Source organism: Dama dama, chromosome 15 (assembly GCF_033118175.1).
Source record: "Dama dama isolate Ldn47 chromosome 15, ASM3311817v1, whole genome shotgun sequence".
Lineage (NCBI taxonomy): Eukaryota > Metazoa > Chordata > Mammalia > Artiodactyla > Cervidae > Dama > Dama dama.
Genome location: NC_083695.1, coordinates 21,564,645 through 21,586,450, shown reverse-complemented (window position 1 = coordinate 21,586,450; position 21,806 = coordinate 21,564,645). Strand labels below are relative to the sequence as shown.

Below are 21,806 nucleotides of genomic sequence, written 5' to 3'. Positions count from 1 at the left end.
CCAACACAACTGAAATGACCACCACTTGGATTAGATTGCTCTGTGTTCACACGGTACCAGAGAGTGGCGCTGAAAAAGACAAATCTGAATGTATCCTCTCTCCACGTAAACTTCTTGTTCAGTATAAAGACCAAATGCTCAACCTGGTCTCTTAGGATCTATCTGGGTGACCCGTGCTATACTTTCTAACCTCACCTCAACTTCATTCCTTATTATTATGCTTCTGTCACATGGGCTTTTTTGGTTCCTATAATAAGTTTAACTTGTTCCTGCCTTTGGGCCTTTGTACACATGGTACCTTGTGCTTGGAGAGCTCTTCTCCTAATTCCCTCTCATCTCAACTCATACTCATCCTTCAGGTATCAGTTTAGTAATCACACTCCTCTCCTTTGTGACTAGGTCAGCTTGAGGTTTTATATTTATGTGGGTGACTATTCGATTTTTCTTTCCCATTAGTCTTATAAGCTCCAGAGATGGTATATTTTATCTTGTACTCAAAATTGTAATCCCAGCTCCTAACAAATATGCCTGGCAGTTGAGACATGAATCAATTTTTGTTGACCAAGTAAGTAAGTAGTCACTTTTGTTACAGGCCAGGAGAAGAGCATGGTATATAGAAGAAGCTGTCGATTTAAGAGCCCCGGGTTCACGTCCCAGCTCTGCCAATTTGTTAACCAGATGATCTTGGGCAACTTGATTTAGCAGTCTAAGCTTCAGTCTTTGTATCAGTAAAATGGGCAGAACCATATTTATTTACATGAGGGTGTGAAGGGTAAAGATATTTTATGCCAATTTGGCACCCAGTAGGTTCTCAACAAACAGACATCATTGTTATTATTCTATTTGGAGACAGCCTGAAGGAAAGTACTCTGGCAGAGGCCACAGGGCGCCTCAGGAGGAAGTGACAAATTACACCCAAAAGGAAACAGATAGTAACATTTTTTATTAAATATTACAGTGGATCAAAAAGTACAAAATATCTCTTGCCTGCTATGTGATTGGGAAACTATTGGCACGTAATACAGTATCAAAAGCAGTAATAAGTACAATTTGGAAAACATACAAAATTGAGTGTTTATAGTTGGCTCAGCATTTTTCTGGTAGTGTTTAAACTAATGCAAAGGTTACTCAATAACCTCTCCATTGGGAAACTATATAATATCACTGGGCCATGTTGCTATATACAAATAATCACCTTACAGAGCATAGAGGTTACATAGCTGGAATCACCAAAAGTATACAATATTTACAACACAGGAAAGTTTAAAAAAGTATAAACAGCCAAGAGATTATGCTGCTATTCTTCAGACATATTTCAACCATGGGGAGACAAGCAGAATATCAAATACACCAACAGCCAACACTGGAATTTAAGTGCTCAAGATAATCATTGCAATGGTGTGGGTCTCACCAGGGCAGACTTGTTCCCATTTTTCTTTAAAATTGGGACAAGAGTAAAACTAGACCAGATGGGACTTGGCTGACCACCACCAAATGTGACTTTGTGGGACAACAAGTGAAGAGAAATAAAAGTTCTCTTTGAAGGCACACTACATAAAATATTTTTGTGGGATCACCTTGAAATTTCCATCAGACACACCAACACAGTGAAATACAGTACTTGAGAATTCATGCACCAGGTCAGAAAGTTGTAAAGTCAATGTCGAGTTTTAACAAACCCTTCTGTATATGCCCTGATAAACAAGTGAACTTAAGCGCCTCTAGCTAGTAAATAAATAAGTCAGTCCTGTGGCAAATATTACAAGTTCCAATCACTTACTAGGAGAATACTTAATTCTGAAACTTGGTTGGGCTGGTTTTTTTCTTTAATGTTGAGTTGCCAAAAGCTAAACCAGAAGTTGCATGGAAAGGTTTTTAAAAAATATTATTTAGAATCTCCAAATCTCCAGTAAATCAGGGTCTTAGTGCATTTTGAATTGCAACATTTCTTGGAAGCCGCACTTAGTAAATAGATTTATGACTCCGCTGCCAATTAGATTCCACAGTTTCCTTTACAGAACTACCAATAACAATGGTTTGATTGCACAAAGAAACGCTTGTGCAATGCCATTCAATAATAAGGCCCCTTGAACTCAAACAATGCAAACAAAGCCCTATTTAAGACTTTTTAAAATGTAGTTCTCAGCCAATGAAGAATTCAATGGTCTTTTTGAAAGATTTCCAAGATCTCTGTTCAGAGTTTTAAAACAAATAACACACTGCTTCTGTTGGGAATGTATACCCTCATGTCTCCGTACTTGTCCTGATGTTTTGCGGAGGGTATGAGCTTCCTCAGACAGAAACAGTGAGTCTCCTCTCGGAAAGAGATGAGAAAAACAAAAGCTGGACTATGTTAACATTGTTTGAAAATGGTGTGATCAAATTCCAACATGATGAAACCAGACTGAAATCATTGCAGTGGGGAAAACAAATGCCCCCTCTTCAGAACGGATAGGTGAGCTCCACCGGGGCCACATGCCCCGGTTTTGAGAAACAAGCTCATAGACACCATGTAGGATCCAGTCCATGTCAGCTGCAGAAACACTGGAGTTTCCCCCTTCTTCCATGGCCTCTGATTCTGTGACCATTCAGTCTAGTGCAACTTTCTTATATATGTTCTAGCCAGCATTTTGCCAGCTGCAATTGAGTTTTTTTTCCCCCACTCTATCTTGTGCAATAGCAGGATAATCTGCATTCACACATTTATAATCTAAATTCTACTAGTCTATCTATGGTTCTATTAAATATATATATATGTATATATTATTCCACAGGAAGGTAAATAATTAATTGAAGCAAATGGAACTCTTAACACTAGATCTCTACATTCTTTTGTTTCCACCTTTGGATATTAAGTATGTTACATTGAATATTTGGCTTCGTATCATAGAGACATTTCAATACAAATGCACGGCATGCATGGCTTGGTTTAAGAGCCACAGTTTCATTGTTTACCAGTTTTGATTATTTTGTAGTCGAGTTACCTATTTAGAAGTTGAAAATTATCATCAATTTTCATATAATTAAATATCTCAGAGGTAAAAGACTTGGATAACTATGGTTCTAATGTCTACCAGTCATTTTGGGGCAGGGGAGTGTTGGCTGGGGAGTTCATCAAAGCAGTCTTAGCGGGGCTTGAGACCTGGAAGGAAAGTCCACTCTGTGTCGATAGACTTTTAACACACTTAGAAAAATGCATCCACCTTGATGTTACATCTTGTCAGCCTATAGGATAAAATGGCAAGAATGACAATATACATTCTTTACATCTTTTGATGCCTGAACAGCTTAACCATTTCTTTCCAACAATAAAGAAAATCATTCAGTGGACTGTATTGCCAGGTGGTGAAAAACATGGCACAAAACTCTGTGTGCATACACACAAATCTCACACCCCATAAACCCAAGGAAGATGGCTTGCTTGTGAAATGAGTAATCCAGTATGCCAGTTACCCCCAAAGATGTGGCCTGTGAGGTTCTTCTTGGGAATAGCAAGAAACCAACCTGATGAGGCAATGTGACAACCTGTTACTGCAAAGACTGTGGCCCAGGGCAGGTATCTGCCACCTGGGCCTCCCGCTGCTCACTTTCTTCTGGATAGTCAAGCTCCATCCTCTTCCCAACCCCCTTTCCCAGACTGTTTAAAGGGATCTTTGCCAACACCAATGTAAATCATTTTGGCTTCTGTTCTAATTTCTGAAATTCCTAAAATATCTGTGCAGCCCACAAATATGTCCTCTAGACTCTTGTTATTCAGCAGCTTGCTGCCAGTGAGGTTTTTGTTTTTATGATTCCTCTGGTATGTAGGACAGTTTCACAGCCTAGATAAGGTAAGTACAATGCTCGATGTTTTCACATAACCCAATACTTCAAAGCAGAGCATTTGGCAGGGTAAGTAAGCAGTGTATAAGCTCTTTCAACTATGCCATTTATGAGGAACAAAATCCTTAAGTTGCAGATTTGCAAAGGAACGTTCTTTGCACGGCTGTGTGCTCAACTGTTTCTTTTTTCATTTGTTCCACTAGAATCAGTTGCTTCAATTTGTAAACAATAACATTACCACCCAAAGCTGCTCAAAATAAGATGTGGAAAAATTACAAACACACATCGACAACTGGGACAGCCAGTCTTTAAAACAAAATACAAGACCTGCAAATAAAAGCGATACTGTTTAATTAAAAACAGAAAAAAAAAAAAAGGACAAGAAGAAACCGGGAGAAAAATAGGACTACCTGTATATAAATTAGGTGAGCAAACAGTGATATGGGTAGTTTTAAGAAGCAAATATATACAGTCAATTTAACAGTGTTTACTTCTCTGGATTGTTTAATAGTGTCAAAATGAAAGATCTATTGAAGCTTCACTATACATTGCATTGATTGAACCTTGGAGAGTTCTATGAAGAGGGGGCATCCCTTGGCATGTTTGCCAGTCTTCCTTGCCCCGTCCTCTGAAATGTCTACCCTTTTTTGCCCAGATTGTTTTCTGACCATCAGAACTCAGATCGAGTCCTCTAAGTTCTTCTGGATACACGTTAATCCCTTCACAAGACCCCCGTGGTGCTAAGAGACCCATCTAGGGTGCGAGGGCCTCTGCGTTGGAAGGGGCTCAAGATTGACCAGCCAAGGCCGGAATCATCCCAGAAATACCAGGTATGTTCACCTCCCCTCCGGGCCCCTTAGGCCAGGACTGATCTCACCCCCAGATTAGAAGAAATACTGACTTCTAATTCTCCAGGCCATCACCCCAGGTGCAGGAGTGAAGCGCTGTTAACCATGTCGCCATTTGGGATGCTGGGCAGGGCCGGGCTTACAGTTTGGTACTGGGGTGTACGGATGACAGCTGAGAAGATGGGAAGGCGGCTTGAGGATTTATAGCAGCTAAAGGGTAAATGCTGTTGTGCAAAAGGTCCCCATATGAACTTCCTACGGGCGTGGCTGCAGCCAGGTGTCTGTATAGCTGCTGAGAATTTGTCGGTGATGTAAAAATTCCTCTTTGCATCACAAGCGAGTGGAAAGCAAGGGGCTGCATGAGTGGAGAGAACATAGCCTGGTTTTTCAAGTACTGCAGAGAATGAGAGTACCCAGCCGGGAGCCTGGAGTTGAGGCCCGAGCTACACAGGCTCCCGGAATACAGACCTGGGAAGATGGGGGAGGAGAGGGGCAGCTTGTGGCTCTCCGAGGCGCCCCCAGAGTGCCCACTGTGCGCGGCCTTGCCGCCTTCACTCTCCTGCTCCGAGGCCTTCTCCTTCCCAGAGACCTCCTTGGCGGGGTCCAGAGGAGACACGGCCCGGGCCTTTTTCCCCGCGATTACAAGGTCCAAATCCTCCAGGCTACGCTTGATGGGCCGCGTTGCACCAATGTGCTGAGGGCTCATTTTCCGGTGGAGGATGGGGTGGACCATGCTGTCCATCTTCCTGAAATTCTCCAGTCTCACAGGGTGAGGCTTTCCCGACCTGGAAAGCGATTCAGGGTATTTTTTAGGGGCCGACATGGTCATAGGCGATACCCGACAGGCCTTGGGGTGACAGTCTCGACTCTGGCTATTTATGACCTGGAACTGGGAGGTGCCCTTGCTCTCCTGGGGTCCAGGCGCTGAGTGGGCCAGGCCCAGGGCCTTGCCGGTGGGTTTGTGGGGGTTCTTGGGAAGGCTCAGATCCGTTGGCTGATCGTCTGTGGGGGCTTCCACTGCAGCCGACTTTTTGTCTTGCAGATGTAGAGACGCCAGATAATTCACGTGGAGCTTCTCTTGGTGTTTGTGGGAAGGAAAAGAACTGTTTTCCGTTTCCCTGTACATGTCCCTGCAGGGGTGCTTGGACGTCTGTTCATTGTGCAGATGGTGTTCCGTGTGCCTATAGAGGCTGTGGAGGTGAGGAGACGAGTAGAAATCAGCCAGGAAGCTAGGCATGTGCGAGTGGGGAAGCGCCCTTTTCTCCAACAGTTTCTCCTTGCCCTCCTGTATTTCTTGCTTTAGGACATAGGAGTCGGCCAAGGGGCTAAGGTGATGCTTGGAGAAACTGCAGCGGTGGGGCTCCGATCGACTTAGTTTGTCATGCTTAAAAATGTCACTGATGCCCTTCCTCTCCTCCGAGGGCTTGCTTCTGAAACTCTGGACGTGCTGGATCACCGACGGCCGGTTGACTGCCATGTGGTCAGTGCTTTGGCCGTGATGGGCCTGGGACAAACTCGAGCACCGGTCATCCCTTGCAATCAGTTTCTTTTTGCTGATCAAAGGGGGTGGGGAGCCATAGGGGTAGCTGCTGGAGAGGCTGGCTCCGCTGACCTGGGACAAAAGTTTTTTCTTGGCCAGTGGGGACATGATGCCCGGGTTCCCCCTTGAGTAAAGCAGCGGGGTGTAATTAAGTCCATGGTTCTCATTCATGGGCCCAGTCAAGTCTTTGTCTTTGAACATGTCAAATGACTGGACCACAAGGACCTTCGGGGTCTGCTTGAGTGCATTGTGGATGTCGTCACTGCCCAGCTGGTCCACCTTCACAGTGCAGTTGGCAATGTAATCCGCCATCGCAGGGAGCTTGTCATCCTCCACCTCACTCTGGTTTGCCAGTGGGGGCTGCGTGGTGAAGCCAGGGAAGGATGCTTCTTGGAGCTCATTTTCAGGGCTCTCTGTAAAACAGCAGGGCTTGGGTTCTTTTGAGTCCACGAGAGCACTGGGAGAGGTAAGGGACTGTTTGCCAGTCCCGGGAATCAGGGCTGGATCCCTTTCAGGGGCCAGAGGGGCACTCGCCAGTGGAGGGGCAGGCCCCTTCTCTCCTGTCTCCTCTGCCACCTTCTCACTGTTGGCACCTTGATCTGTTTCATTGTCCTTTTCTGGGTCTGCTTGGGACACCAAGGGCCTTGCTGCAAAATCCTGGTACCCTTCCAATTTTTTCTTTGTGTCTGCTATTGGGAGAGGCTCAGTGATGCTTTTCTGGTTTACAGTCTCTTGTTCCTTCTCTTGCTCTGACGAAACCTGGTAAGATATTGCAAAAGATGGTCAGAAGGAAGCCAAATGCATTGACAGTTTATGCTATGAAATAAAACATTACACACAGCAGTTTTCTGAAAACAGCCTTGTCAGTCAGCTCATCGAGTTTCTGTAAAGCTTTATTACTCCCCAATCATGGCTCTAAACAAAGAAATCTAAATTACAGAAAGCATTAGGAGAAATATGCATATTCACTTCAGTCCCTTAAGAGATACCTATCAAAACAGCACAGTGTTACATACTGCTGGTGTACAATCATATCACTCCTTCTTGATTCTAATATATAGTTTAATTCTGAGGTTGTCTTCTTGTCAAATCAGTCAATTATCCAAATGGGTTTTAAATTACATGTTGTGCTTTATGACACTTTGGAGAAATATTTTTTTTTAAGTATCTTTCAAAATCCAACCCCATGTCAACAACAAATGACAAACTTACTATAATCGCTTGTTTTTCTTTAGGAGAGCAAGTATCATCCTAACGTGTTCAATTTTATGGTGCATAAAATTAGTGATGCTTAAGTGTTTATTTTATACCCAGAGCCAGATGACATGTAGGTAAGGCTAAAATACTGAAAAATTATGCAGATGCAAAATCAGCCTAGTGTCTACCTGAGGGACAGAAGGACTCCAAGTCCTTTTAGGCTGCAGCAAAATACATTTCCATTAAAGCTGAAAATGAAGTTGTCAGAATTCAAGCAGTGAATGCCACCACAAATACAGCTTTTCTGTCGATTGAAATACATTGTAATCAATGAGATGGATGCTCTTTATGTCCCTGTTGACAGAAGTTGTGGGCACAGTTCAACTCATTCATTGCATTATGTAGCTCTGCAAACTTTGACCTTAGAAGGTCATCTTAACTTTCCATCTGGGACCCAGCTGACTGGCAAGTTCTTTCAAAACTTCTGTCATTCTGCCCTGACATGTCTGGGTGGAGAACAGTCACAAAACAGTTGTATAAAGCTGGTGTTTTTTTCTCTCCCTCCATCTTATTCATGAATGTTTTTCTTATTTGTTGTTAAGGAAAGAAGTGTCCACCACTTTAGTATTTTTGCGCAAGACTGAGGATGCTGGTGGAGGGATGCATAGGAACAAAAGTTTTAAGGAAGCATACCCATTTCATAGAGATTTCTCCTTAAATCCACTTCAAGATATCCCTGTTTTCTAAGGATGCTTATCCTCGTTTCCTTTTTGGTGTTTGTACTAATAGCTGCCTTTTCCAGTACAAATATCATTATTTGTCCTACATTAACAATCATCATTGGTCTCTGGAGCTTATATATTACATGAAAATACAGAAAAATGAGAATGGTAAGGGGAAGAGGCAAATTGGAGTTAAATGAGATTCATAATTATGGGGCTGTGGGGGATTCTCAGTCCCACTGGTGTTTGTGTGACCTAGGCCTTGAGTTGCATGAAGTTCTAGTTTTTGGTATAGAAGGTCTTTGAAAGCTAGGCAGAAAAAAAGTTAAGGACCCTTTTTCTAGGATGGCATTTTATGATTTGCCTTGGTATGGTACCTTCCCCCACAAAGCTTGTAATCCGATTACTTGAAGATAGTGAGTTTGACTAGAAGTGCTTTTTATTCCACTGAGTTCACTGCTTCACATTGAAAACATCAAAAATTAAAAACAATGACAATAAAAACCAAAACACAGTCAATGAAAAGAAATATACTTTTGCTCAATAATATGAGTCTGTGTAGGAGGTGAGAGGTGCAATTCTTACCTTTGGGTCAACCTTGGAGAGGGTGTAGGATTCCAGGTAGTTAGGTAACCTGATCATAATGACCTTGGTCACTTAGATACTCATAGTTTCTGAGGGAATCTGTTGGGGCCTATAGGAAACAGGGGGTCTTAAGGCTTTCAGGGTTTCTGTGGCCCACAGGGCATCAGGCTTGACTCTTGACAATGGTCTTTCCCCAGCTGATGGGCTCAGGGCATGGCTGAGGATTCTTCCCTCAACTTACAAATCTTCATGCCCAGAGTGGAGCCCTTCAAAGGCCAACTGGCCTCTGGGTCCTTGGTTTGTCCTCTTGAGCTTTGGCAGTGCTGTGCCTATGGTATCTAATAGAACGCACTGAGCCCAAGCCCTGAAATAAATCAGCAGGCCAATAAGATCAAGGAAGAATGGAATGTAAGCCTTAACGTGGAATTTCCTTGCTTTTGGCCATTTATATTGCAAACTTGCAGATGTTTAGAAACCTCTGCCTCATTTCCTCCCCCCCCCCCACCTTTAAATTATTAGAGTTTAAAATAATTATGAAAGAAAAAAACAAATTTCTCTTCTTGGTGTTCATATCTTCTTACACAGGAGTCAGTTGGGTAAGTTAATTTCTATTTAGGAGATTGGGGTGTGTGTTGTGTGTTTTAAGCCAATGTTTAATTAGGGAGTCTCTTATGTGTTCATTAAAAACCTGATTTTTAGGGGGTGTTTAATATCAGCACCAAAAATCCCTCAGGGGTTGAATCTTAGAACATGCTGTCTCCAAATGTGGCTGCTAAGTTTTTTTTTTTTTTTTTTTTTTTTAATGGGCAGTAGAGTTTTTTATTATTCATGTTGAAACAGAGCCCAGATCAGCCCCCATGACTGGCTGGACACTGACAGTAATGGCTTCTACCAAGGGCTGCTGGGGGCTGTGGGTAGCTGGGACTTATTTTAAAAGGTTCAGAAACTACCTGTTAACAAGAGAGATAATCGTGGTTTCAGAGGAACCACTTCAAAATTCCCCTATAAATAATATGTACTTAACATGTTGCTGAATTGGTCTCAACCCAAGGCTATTGCACAGAGGTCAGTTACAAGAGGCAAACAAGCCTCTGAAGTTTCCCAAACAGTTCTGCAGAGACACGGTGGATCCCACGGGTGAGTGTTTTAAAGTCACACCCACTCCTCAGACAGACTGGCTGTGAAAGGGCACATTTTTCACATCAGAGTCCCTTGACTTTCAGAGCTGAAGCTCTGACTCCTGTCTCGAAGTCAGCCTCTGCACTCAGCTTTCTACACCGTTTTTGCTTCCTTCCAGACCCTATTCTTGGCCTATCCCATTCATCACTCACACTGCCCCCCAGAAGGCCCACTCCTGGGGGACCTGTGAAGTTCAGATGGTTGCGGTTCACAGCCTGGCATTGTCTTGGGCAGGGATGAGGCTCTGAGTGCAAGGCTCCGGGAGACCCCGAGGGAGAGACTTCTGTGGAGGAACACAACTCACCTCTGATGCATCCTGGGGCTTTGGGGCATTCTCTTTTTCTTTCTTGCTCTTAGAGATTTCATGTTTGATGCGTTTGGCTCCTGATACTTTTGTCTTATTCTCGTTTTCCTGTGAATTGCTCTCCTGTTTTCGAGGTTTGATTGGAGGCAGGGGCTTATCTTCCTCTCCTTTAATAAACCTTTCATACGGCAGGATTAACCTGAAAAGGCATCAGAAGAGAGGATCAGGCAGGGCCGGCAATGCCAGTAGCATTGTCCGTGCTGTGGGGGTGTACATTTTTTCTCAGTACAAGCAATTTATCAAGTGCCTTCATCTTTTCCGGTCAAAACCAGCACCTGGCAACTTACATACTTCTTTAAGAGACCTCTTTCTCATCTTGCGAATCTGTACACCGAGGATACCAGTGGACACATCCAAAAATCACATCATTATCACTGTCCATGGAACTTGGCCAAATTCTAATAGCAACATCACAATAACAGCAACTATACCAATAGCTGCCATTCATTACCATTCTGTCTACAGCTCTTTACTGAGTACTGACTATGTGTCAGGCAGTGTTCTAGAAACCAAGATACAGCAGTGAACAAAACAGTAATAGTCAAAGCCCCTGAGGTTTACATTCTGCGAGGTAGTGGCCCAGAGACATTACATAGGTTATTTCACGTAATATCCACAATGTGGACGTGTCCCTATGGAGTATTAGTGTTACTCTTGTTGTTGTTATTCCTTTTTCAACAGATGAGGCAACTAAGGCCCCAAAAAGATGAGATAATTTGCCTGAGTTACCCTACCTGTTAGATGTGAGATTTAAACCTAGTTCTGTCTGTCTCCAAAGTTTGTTTTCATTCATGTCAAAATACAGACCAGACACTGAAGATAAAGAGGCTACGCGAGGCAGACACAGCACAGTGCAGAGGCGGCTGTCTTAGCCAGAGCCCTGAGGTGGAGAGCGGACTCCAGGACCAGGAGTTCTGTTTTGGGGTGCCAAGTTAAAGGGGGCCCCCGAGAGAAGGAAGGCAGACAGAACATTCAAGCCACAAAAATCAGAGGGCTGAAAAATTCAAGCATTTTAATTATATAACTTTTAAAACAAAGTACATAAAATTGCTCTAAAAAGAGAAACATCAAACAGCTCTAGTTTTAATCTGTTTTCCCTTTGCGACATAGCGCTTGATCTAAAAGGGAAAAATAGCTGATGTAATTAAAAGGGATGGATTGCATTACAATCTCAGTTTCAACTTCAATGATTAAAGTTTTTATAATGCATTTGGTATGATTAATGACTCACTGTGGGATTAATACAAGACTCAGCCTTAAAAATATGAACTTTAATACAGCAAACATAATTTGTTTTAAATAAGACAAGTTGACTCAATGAAGAAAATGTACTTGGCTTATAAACAACATAAATCTGTTCAAATATGGGGAACCCTAATTATTTTTAAACTAAGACTCCCAGGCAAAACCTTCTTTGGTTTGAATATTTGTTAGCTATTCTGATATTGGTTCCTAACTATGCAATTTGGATCTCAACTACTTAAACATACACAACGGTTCAGGTTTGTGAGTACAAACGTGGGGATATCTGTGATCGTAATATTTCACTCTTTAATAAAATACCAAGTAAATTATGGGAAAGTCAAATCCCAGTTTACAGCATAGTAGACAAAAAATTCATTTACTGAGCATGCTCGGACAAGGTATGTGCAAAAAGGCGTGAATAATAGTTTCGAGCCCTGCATCTGGCAGTGGGCCAGCCATGAAGATCAACACAGCCCATGGGGAATAGTTATCTTCAGATCCCATTACAAACTGAGTTTAAACATGTTACAGCTGCTAAAACTGGAAACTGTTCTCTCTATGTAGACTTACTAAAATAATATGTGGCTGCCAAATACCTGCTTCCCACTGTAATATTACAGTTAATGTTTATATAATAAAAAGCATAACTAAGCAGAAAGAGAAAAAAGCAATCCTGTTCATACTTGAATGTATTCTGTCTCATCTGTGAAGTCCCCAACATTCCCCTAATTGCTTTTATCTGCATAGTTCTGCCAGGGACTTCATTCCCTTCAACAGCGGCAGGTTGGAGATTTTTGTCCAGGAGCAAAATGCATTGAATATTTTAAATTAGGAAGAATGTGTTAAATTGACTTTAATGAAAACATATTTTTATTGTTAGGACAGATAGATTTGTTTTACTTTTGTTTGGTTGCCATGGGAACCCAAGGAGCATTGAAGCCTGGGTATTTCAATGGTTATTGTTTGTTGGTACCACCCTCTCCCCCACAACTCCACTCTGTAGTTGAGATGGTGACACCAGGAGGGGCTCCCTTCAGCATTACCTGAGGGCGGGGAAGGAGAGGAGAGGAAGCAGAGACCGACAGAGTAACAGACGAGGCCGTTGCTCTGAGTCCCCACACTCCCACAGGTCCTGAGAGTCCTGAGTCAACCCAGCTTTCTAGATGGGTGCTCAGGAGATTTTAATTTCCTTATACAGTGCCGCAAGTTGAAGAGGCAGGGCAACATTTCTATTTCATTTCTTTTCCCTTTCTTTTTTTTTCTTCCCTTCACTCAACTCAGCAGCTGGCTGGACGGCAGCAATAAAAAATACATTTCACTTTGCTGGTCAAAGGCCTGAAGCCAGAAGCAGGAAATCTGGAATTAAATGTTTCTTGTATCTGGAAAGAGGCATGACTAAGGTAAAACTGAATCCAAACACAAACGCTGCTTGTTCAAGGCTTCCAGAGGGAGTGTGTGTGTGTGTGTGTGTGTGTGTGTGTGTGTGTGTGTGTGTGTATAAAGGTCAATTGAGAGTTTTTTTTCCTTTCTAAATCACTGAAAGATAATTATAGTGGCTCAGGGAATAAAAGCTCCCAAAATAAAACAAGAAAGGCAGCAGCTAAAAGGAAGCAAGTAGAAATATGACCAGCTAAACCCTGAAGAACAGCTCATGGTCTCTCATCCAGCACACAAACAATCGCTGTTCATATAGTGATTTCTGTTTGGTGCGATTTTCACTGAATGTTTTTTCAGTTACCCTGTCATGGTACAACACAATTACTCCACAGGATATGATCTTATCATCTGATTATTAGAAGTTTTTACAGCACAAGAGGACGAAAGCTAGTATAGGTTTCTAAACATTTAAACATTTAATGTACATGCGATGCCATTAAAAACAGGGTAACCAACATAAGGTCAACACTGCCCAACGCAGGAAGCATTGTATTGTATAAAGAATTTAGTATAATGCAACGTGACTGTGCCTTGCGGAAGATTATTCCTCAAATATTTGTAGTACAACAAAGATTTAATCAGCTTCTAAACTGTACAGATAAAAGCAAAAATGCATTCAGCCCCGAGAACTCATTACACAGAAGAAATATTTTCAATGGGCTGCAACTCTTAAGAATGTGGTTTGGGTTTCTGATGGGTGGAATAGGGAAGAGAAGCAATATATTCATTAGGAAATCCAGAGAGATTCCCCACCCCCACCCCTGCCCCCAATCTAATGTAGTCTGAGGATTGAAAGCTAGGCAGATAAATGGGCCTCTACTGTTACCCAGACTTCACATTTCAGATTAGCCGCATGCTTATTTACGATGCCATTAATGGATCTGAAATAGGTAAGCCACTATGTATTTAAAAATAACATTTTTCCATAGGCATAAGATTTGTAGCAGCATGAGATTTTATTTTTCCCTAGGAATAATACAAGAACAACATTTTCCACCCAAAGCAGAAACAGTAGGGGAGCCTTTTGCTATCATGGAGATTCTTATTAAATTCAGTCGCTGTGAAAAGCAAGATTTTTTTCCTCCTTCTCCTTTTTTTTTCCCTTAAATAAAGATGACTTACAATCAACCCAAGTTAAAATTAACAAATCAATAGCATTATAACCTTGATTTATTAGCATCTGAGCCACTAAATTATCATCATACAAGAAATTGCTGGTTTGAAAAGATTTCGGCTTTGTTAAATCTCAAGTTAAATAATGGTGCTCAGTGTACTAGGGTTTTAGATCTGCCTCATCTGATATTATGAAAAATTCAATACATTTCTCTACAGCAGAAGTCAAGGGTCAGCAAATCTATTACTGTAATGTAAGTAATCTGGCAACCTGCCAATTCTTTTTCCCTTTTATTATTATTATTTTAAAACACGAAGGCAGATAATTTTATATTTACAAATTCTGAAATCCTCCAGGGCCTTGCCTCTCTTTCTCAACAAAAAACAGCAGCCTCACATTCAAGAAATGTATATTGCACATGCCCTCATCATTTGCATTTCATACAAAAGAAGCAAAGACCTTCATCTTTATTAAGCAACATTCCCCTCCCCTCCTCATAGGCAGAGGAAGAATAATGTCAGATCTCATCAGAATGAGTGACCACTAATGTCTCCTGTATTGATTAATGCTTGCATGGGATGACTGAACTTTGGGGCCAAAACATTTAGCAAACAGTGTTTAAGAGGAGAAATGAGAATCTATCTATTTACAGAGCTTTGAAAAATGATATTATAATAATGTCTGGGACTGATCCAGTCTGAAGAGTAGGAGAAGCAGCAAATCTTTAGGGTGGCATTTGAACCTCAGACTCAGCCTAGTTACTTCATAGGCACTTTTCTGCTATCAAATCAGTCAAAAATTCCAGGCCTAGAGATCTACCGGTGCCCTTGGAGCAGAATATTTTAGGGGCAGAGGGAAAAATGTTGGTGTATGTATCAGGACACAAATGCTACTACTACTATACTAAAAAACTATAACCAGTACGTTTTTCCATGTCAGTAGAAAAGAAACGATACGTTGGTTCCACTGGGGCTTCAGACCTGATATGATCCCAAATGGAGTCATTATACCTTCAAGTTGACTCCAGGGCTGATAAATTCTAAGGTTTGGCCGGACATTTCCCTTCTCAGCCAGAAAGTGAAAATATACAACTTTGCCGTGAAGTGTGGGAAGCAATCTTTCACCAAATACGGAGCCAAAACGAGGCATATTTTTCTTTCTTTTTTTTTTTTTAACTTTTATTTATTTATTTTTTTTCATTTAGTTTTGTTAGTTGGAGGCTAATTACTTTACAATATTGTAGTGGTTTTTGCCATACATTGACATGAATCAGCCATGGATTTACCTGTGTTCATATTTTTCTTTTTTAAAGATAAAGTACACAAACTTGTTAAGGTTCCAGGAAATATGGTAAGTTCTAATATCACATACTGTTCACCTCCAGCTCAAGGTGTCAGACCATCATTCTAAAAATGGAGAAAAAGCATTAGCTGGGGCGGGGGGAAGCTAGGTAGCAAAAGTAAAGTCTAATACACAAATGAGCTATGTCAAGGTGAGGAGAAGTGGGAATGTTTCCTCAGGGGACACAACACTGGTTGAGTATAATGGTAATTGTGCTGCTCTTTCCTGTCCTTTTGTAAGCCAAGCTCCATCTAAGACAAATGTGGGCTCCGGATGAAGATCTCTACCATTTCACAGTGTGAGTTTCAGTGGAGCAGAAAAAAATTGGTGTGCAGTGTGTGAGGAGCAAAGTATCAGTAACAAAGAGAGATGAGAAAGAGGACTTCGGTGTCACCTTCCAACAGATGAAGATGTGAACTCAAAGCTTTCAACAGCAAACCATGGAAGGAGGTGCCATGCTGACAGGTAGGCCATGGAGAACAAGTCAATGGCAGGACCCGCTTGAGGAAAGAAAATGGTGGGAGAACACAACATAGGTTCTGTGTAAAAGACTTAGCTTAAGCCATGAAATACCAAGGGTAAACTGTCCCGAGTTCTTTGCAAAGGAAGTAGGTATAAAGAGCATCATTTATATTCTACCCTAAGATACCAAAAAGGTATGCAGCCCCTTATTATTAACAACAAAACATGGACACTTGTCTTCAGAGAAATCACTTCCTTAAGAGAATGATTAGTTTACCAGGGGCTTCATTTCTTACTCAGGGGGAAGCCAGAGATGAAGAAGACCTTTTGAAGACACTAATAGTCTCCATTTGCCCCTGGAAGTGGCAGGAGGGGTGTTTCTTAGGCCCATTGATGACTCTGATACCTTCCAATAGTCGTGGAGTGACCATGAACCTAACTAAGCAATGAAAGGAAAGACGTGTTGGGATCCATCAAGTTGGTGGCTTGACTCTCATGAAGGAGGGTCGGTGTGACAGGGGAAGGTCCAGGATGACAGGTCCCTGAACTGAAGTTACATGGGCTGTGGGCGTAGGGGATGAGGTCAGAGGGTGGGGAAAGAAACTTCTAGTTGTCTTACATATCGATTAGGCATTACAGTATTAATAGCAGCTGGGTCATGTATTAAGTTCCTAATAACACCAGGCACTTTGTATACCTTATCATCAATTTGTTGAGAAGGAAAATGAAGTTAAGGGTGAAACAACTATTAGAGCACTAGTGAAAAGCATATAGCTATTGTGTGCCAAAATTTGAGCTCAATTACCATCTGCCTCTCTGACCTGTCTTCATCTCAGCAAGGTAGCTGTGTATCTTCAGACATTATCTGAGAAGCACCAACACTGGGAAGATAAAAATGATCACTCCCGGGTTAAGGGAAGTCCAAGCTCCTCAGGCAAAGTCAGGGTGAGCACCCTCCTTTCCTCAGAGCCAGCAGACCTACAGAATACACATGTGGCCATTCCACCGAGGGTCATGGCAGTCCCACGGGAGCACCCTACGACTGGAGCACCGGCCACACCATTCCTCGTCCTGTACGCCAGGATAGCCAAGCCACGACTCTCCAAAAGGTGGTAACCCTGGATGCACCCGCCACAACCTGATGTTGGATGGTAAGAGAAACTCGGGAAGCACATCTCCCAGGAACCCCAGCCTGCAGCACTTAACTCCTACCCTGTCTGGGGGTCCCAAGGCCTCCCCAGCTCAGTGCTCCTCGAGCGTCACTCCTGCAGTGCCTCCTTGCTTCTTCTCAGAAAGTCTAGGCTTGCATTAGTCAGTCCCATAGCTTTCCAACGAAGACCACATTGAAGAAAGCTGACATGGATTTAAGAAAGGCTGACTTTACATCCCAGGGATTAAAATATGTGCTCACAACAGAGGGCATGGATGGTAAATAGCAACCCAGGCTTCCACAATGCCCCAGCAAAGGTGGTACCAATTCTTCTCAATTCAAAAACAATGACTGACTCAGAATCAAGTTGCATGGATCTGTTTCAAGGGCAGATGAACATTATTTCAAGAATAATAGGCAAATATAACTACAGTATTTTCAACATGATGTGCACCACCTCTCCTCATGAAAGCAGGCAGGGTCCATATGTAAAAGCAGATAAGCAACCACTGCACTGAATTCTCATGTGAGATACCACAGGTTTCAGAGCTTCTGAAATGTTCAACAATCTCCCCAAACATGTATCATTTTGATCCAACTTTGTAATAACTTGTACGAAAACAAAATGTTCCAAGAGGTTTTCAGTGGAAGAGTTAAGGATATATTTTAATGGTAAACAATTACATTCTTCTGTCATCTGATACTTTTTTTTCCCCTTTCTTTTTTGGAAACATGCTTTCTGAATTTTCAATAGTTCCTTTGTGAAGGCATCTGTTACTCACATAATTGAAAAGATGTTTGTGCAGTGGCATGCTTGAGAATACAGTTATTTAATCTTAATGATAAAGCCCCGAGGACAGAAAATCATAAGTAGAAACCTCTTGTTATTTATCAAAAAGAAAAAGGGCTAAGACACCTAATCTATTCTCAAATTTAAATTCATGCTTGATGAAAACTATCAATATAACCTGGAATCTGCAGTTTCTTAAATACTACAGTGGGGTTCAAAGGAGGTTGGGTGGGGGGAGTAGCAAGAAAACAAAAATGAGACAATAAAGGAACTTGACAAAGAAAAAACTGCTGTTTGGCAAGCCTTTTTTTGGGTCAAACAAAGAACTTGCTGTAGTTTATAGCATGACATACACACTTGATTAGTTTGTGCCTGAGGGTGTTTTTACACTCAACAGTGTAAATTCCAACTTCTAATAATTACAACTTGCATTTAGAGGCAAATTTAAGAATTTTTAAGTAGAGATTTTTCAAAGGCTGTTGTTTATTTATTCATTTTTTTGAAAACAGAAACCAGTTTTTCTACTCCAGGCCCTGGCTATGGTTTTGTTTTCCTTTTTAAAAGTTTCTTGAAAAATCCAGGCATTGGAAAGTTATCAGAGCATTTTAGGCATGTTGAGCGATACAGAGAGGCGCTCTTATGAAACTACCTGACCGTCCCTTGGGGAGAAATTCTTTACTGATGAGAAGCTGCTCCAGGCATAAGGTCTTACATCCATCCAATTCAGGTCCCTTATAAGAACAAGCCTGAGGGGGTATCATTGGAAAAGCAAAAGCAATACCTTAGCCTGCTTATGTCTCAACACTGTGTCTTATAACAATTTGCGGGGGGCGGGGGGGGGGTGTTGCTAGTTACCGATAAGGGCCTTCTCTGGGTGTGGGGAAAAGGGAGGTGAGAGTGTCTGAGTGGCAATGGTACAGAAGTGTTACCAACAGAGTGCCCCTAGGCCAGAGCCCCCATTACCAAGACAGTGTTTACAAAGAAGATGCCAAGTCCACAGACTGGCTGACCCTACATGGATGAGGATGGCACATGCTCTCCCCACTGGACCTCAAGGTAAGAGACTGAACAGACACTGAGAGGATAAAACTGTAATACCTGCCTTTGGTGCATCCGGCTTGGAAATTCAGCCTTAGAACTCTACCGACAGCCCCTTCCAGCACCTCATTCCCTACTTCTTTGTACACATATCCTAGAGGAAACTGTCCTTTTTGTTTGGATTGAATTCATTCAACCCCTAATTCTTGATATGTTCATGATGCTGTATTGGGTGCACCGGTAAGTCTCAAGGAAAGCTAATACCACCTGGTCCTTGCCCTCAAATATAGTTTCTTTATTGTTTTTGAGTTCTACAACTGAATTATTTTAAGCAGTGTATGGTGATCTACCTTAGATTCTAACCTAATCACTTTAAGATCCAGTTTAGAAATTGGTACAGCCACTATGGAGAACAATATGGAGGTTCCTAAAAACTACCATATGATCCAGCAATCCCACTCCTGGGCATACACCCAGAAGAAATCATATTTGAAAAGATGCACGCACCCCAATGTTCATTGCAGCACTATTTACAGCAGCTAAGACATGGAAGCAACCTAAATGTCCATCAACTGAGGAATGGATAAAGAAGATGTACATATATACAGTGGAATATTAGCCATAAAAAAGAATGAAATAATATTTTTTGCAACAACATGCATAGACCTAGAGTTTATCATACATAGACCTACAGATTATCATACTGAGTGAAGTAAGTCAGAGAACAACAAAAATCATATGATATTACTTAAATGTGGAACCTATTTTTTTAAATGATGCAAATGTACTTATTTGCAAAACAGAAACAGACTTATAGGTACCAAAACAACTTATGGTTACAAAAGGGGAAACATGGTGGGGAGGGATAAATCAAGAGCTTAGGATTAACATATACACACACTATTATATAGAGAATAGATAATCAACAAGAACCTACTGTATAGCACAGGGGACTCAATGTTCTGAGATAACCTATATGAGAAAAAGAATGAATATGTGTATTTTTATAACTGAATCACTCTGCTGTCTACCTGAAACCAATACAACATTGTAAATCAAGTATACTACAAAAAAAATTCAGTTCAAATTCTAGGTTCCCCTGAAAGACTTTGCTCATTTCATTTGGAAATTCTCTTCTTTCTTTGATCTCTATCACTTTGTGACTCAGCTGGTAAAGAATCTGCCTGCAATTCGGGAAACCTGGGTTTGATCCCTGGGTTGGGAAGATCCCCTGGAGAAGGGAAAGGCTACCCAATCCAGTATTCTGGCCTGGAGAATTCCATGGACTGTAAAGTCCATGGGGTTGCAAAGAGTCAGACACAACTGAACGACTTTCACTTTCACTGAACTTATTTGTTCTTGGGGTTCTTGGGGAGCATCATCATGTTCCCTTAACAGTCTCTTCCATGAATGTGGTAGCATGGGCACCTCCTCACTGTTTGCACCCCAATCTTGGTAGATGTTCAAAAAACACCAATTGGCTCTTGAGGGCAGTAGCAAAGGAAAAAGACAGTCAATCAAATGGTAAATCTATCCCACCCAAGAAAAAGAAACTGGCCAATAGGAGAGGGCTTCTTACCAATTTCTAAAGTCACCTTAGGCACTGCTGATAGACTGACACTGCCCTCATCCCAAGAAATACTATATGCAACATCTGGAAGAGCGTTGGATCTTCTGAGTGACACGAATGTGAGGCGTTTACATGGGAGCAAGCCAAGCTGGTCAAAGCCCAGAAACTGTGCTCTGAGGCTTGGATGAATGGAACAGGAGAACTTGACGTGAGAGGAGCTTTGCCAAGCGTATGAAGACCCATCACCGAGAAAACGGAGCATGTGGAACAAGTCAGCCCCAGAAGGTAAGGTAGGGTCGATGGGAAGCCACAGGCGTCTTGTTCAGTTTGAGGAAGAGTGTACAGATGAAGAGTGCCTTCCCTGCCCTCCCACTGCAGGGCGTCTAAGCAGAGACTGGATGAGCTCAGTGCCAGCAGTCATTCAGTCCTCGCAGAACAGGGCAGCCTGCAGGCTACACTGCGCCTACAGGCGTGTTTAGTTTATGTAGAATATTTTCAGAAATATTGGAGCCAATATTTGTAAGTTGGGTGATTTCACATAAAAATTATCGCTAAGACATGGAAGGTCTAGAAGCGCCGAGACTGCATCCTCCTAAGGCAGTGAGTGTGGGCTGATCCCACTGGGCCTCCCCGGCCGGGCTGTGTGTGCCGGTTTCCTGCTGCCCAGCCTGGGCCGCCTGTGTTCACTGTGCTACATGCGCCCATCAACATGTGAGTCTGTGACCACTGATGGGGAGCGCTGCTCCAGTGACCCTGGATTGCCTGTTCTGACTGACACATTTGCAAATTCCATAGAAAGGAACTGGATCTTCCCTGTAGCTTGGATGGTAAAGAATCTGTCTGCAGTGCAGGAGACCCAGGTTTGATCCCTGGGTTGGGAAGATCCCCTGGAGAAGGGAATGGCAACCCACTCCAGTATTCTTGCCTGGAGAATCACATGGACAGAGGAGCCTGGCGGGCCACAGTCCATGGGGTTGCAAAAAATCAGACATGACTGAGCGACTAACACTATAGAAAAGAATTAGCAGGAAATGAAAATTTTAAAAGACAAGACATTTTTAAAAAAAATTAGACACACACAAAATTATGCTGGTAAATTGCTATCTAAGTGTCTCAATGCTTATTCATTGCTGTCTGTTCACAGGAGAACCTCACTTGAGTAACACTGTCTAGAGGATTGCTAGAGGCTGCCTCAGATCTGTGCAGCCTGCCTGTGGCCTTCGGAACTGTGTACTGATTAACTTCAAGGGCATCAAAATGAGCAAGAACACCCCACATCTCGTCCTAGACATGAACAGAACTGTAACTCCCCTTCCCTTGGCTTTTTCCCACAATATGACTAGCTGAGTTCCTTAGAACCTGATGTATTTTTGACATTTTAACTTAAAGCACATTCTTAACT

General features: G+C 42.2%; 1 protein-coding gene across 4 annotated transcripts in view; it reads right to left on the bottom strand.

Moving 5' to 3' along the window:
* Nucleotides 1–921: 921 nt before the first annotated feature.
* ARID5B (AT-rich interaction domain 5B) overlaps nt 922–21,806 on the bottom strand; it is a 188,465-nt gene continuing 167,580 nt past the window's right edge. For all 4 annotated transcript variants that reach the window (XM_061161604.1, XM_061161605.1, XM_061161606.1 and 1 more), the window contains 2 exons: nt 10,198–10,396; nt 922–6,969 (listed from right to left, as the gene is read on the bottom strand). In XM_061161604.1, coding sequence (XP_061017587.1) covers nt 4,810–6,969; nt 10,198–10,396 — 2,359 coding nt within the window. In that variant the 3' untranslated portion in view covers nt 922–4,809. The remainder of the gene's footprint in view (nt 6,970–10,197; nt 10,397–21,806) is intronic.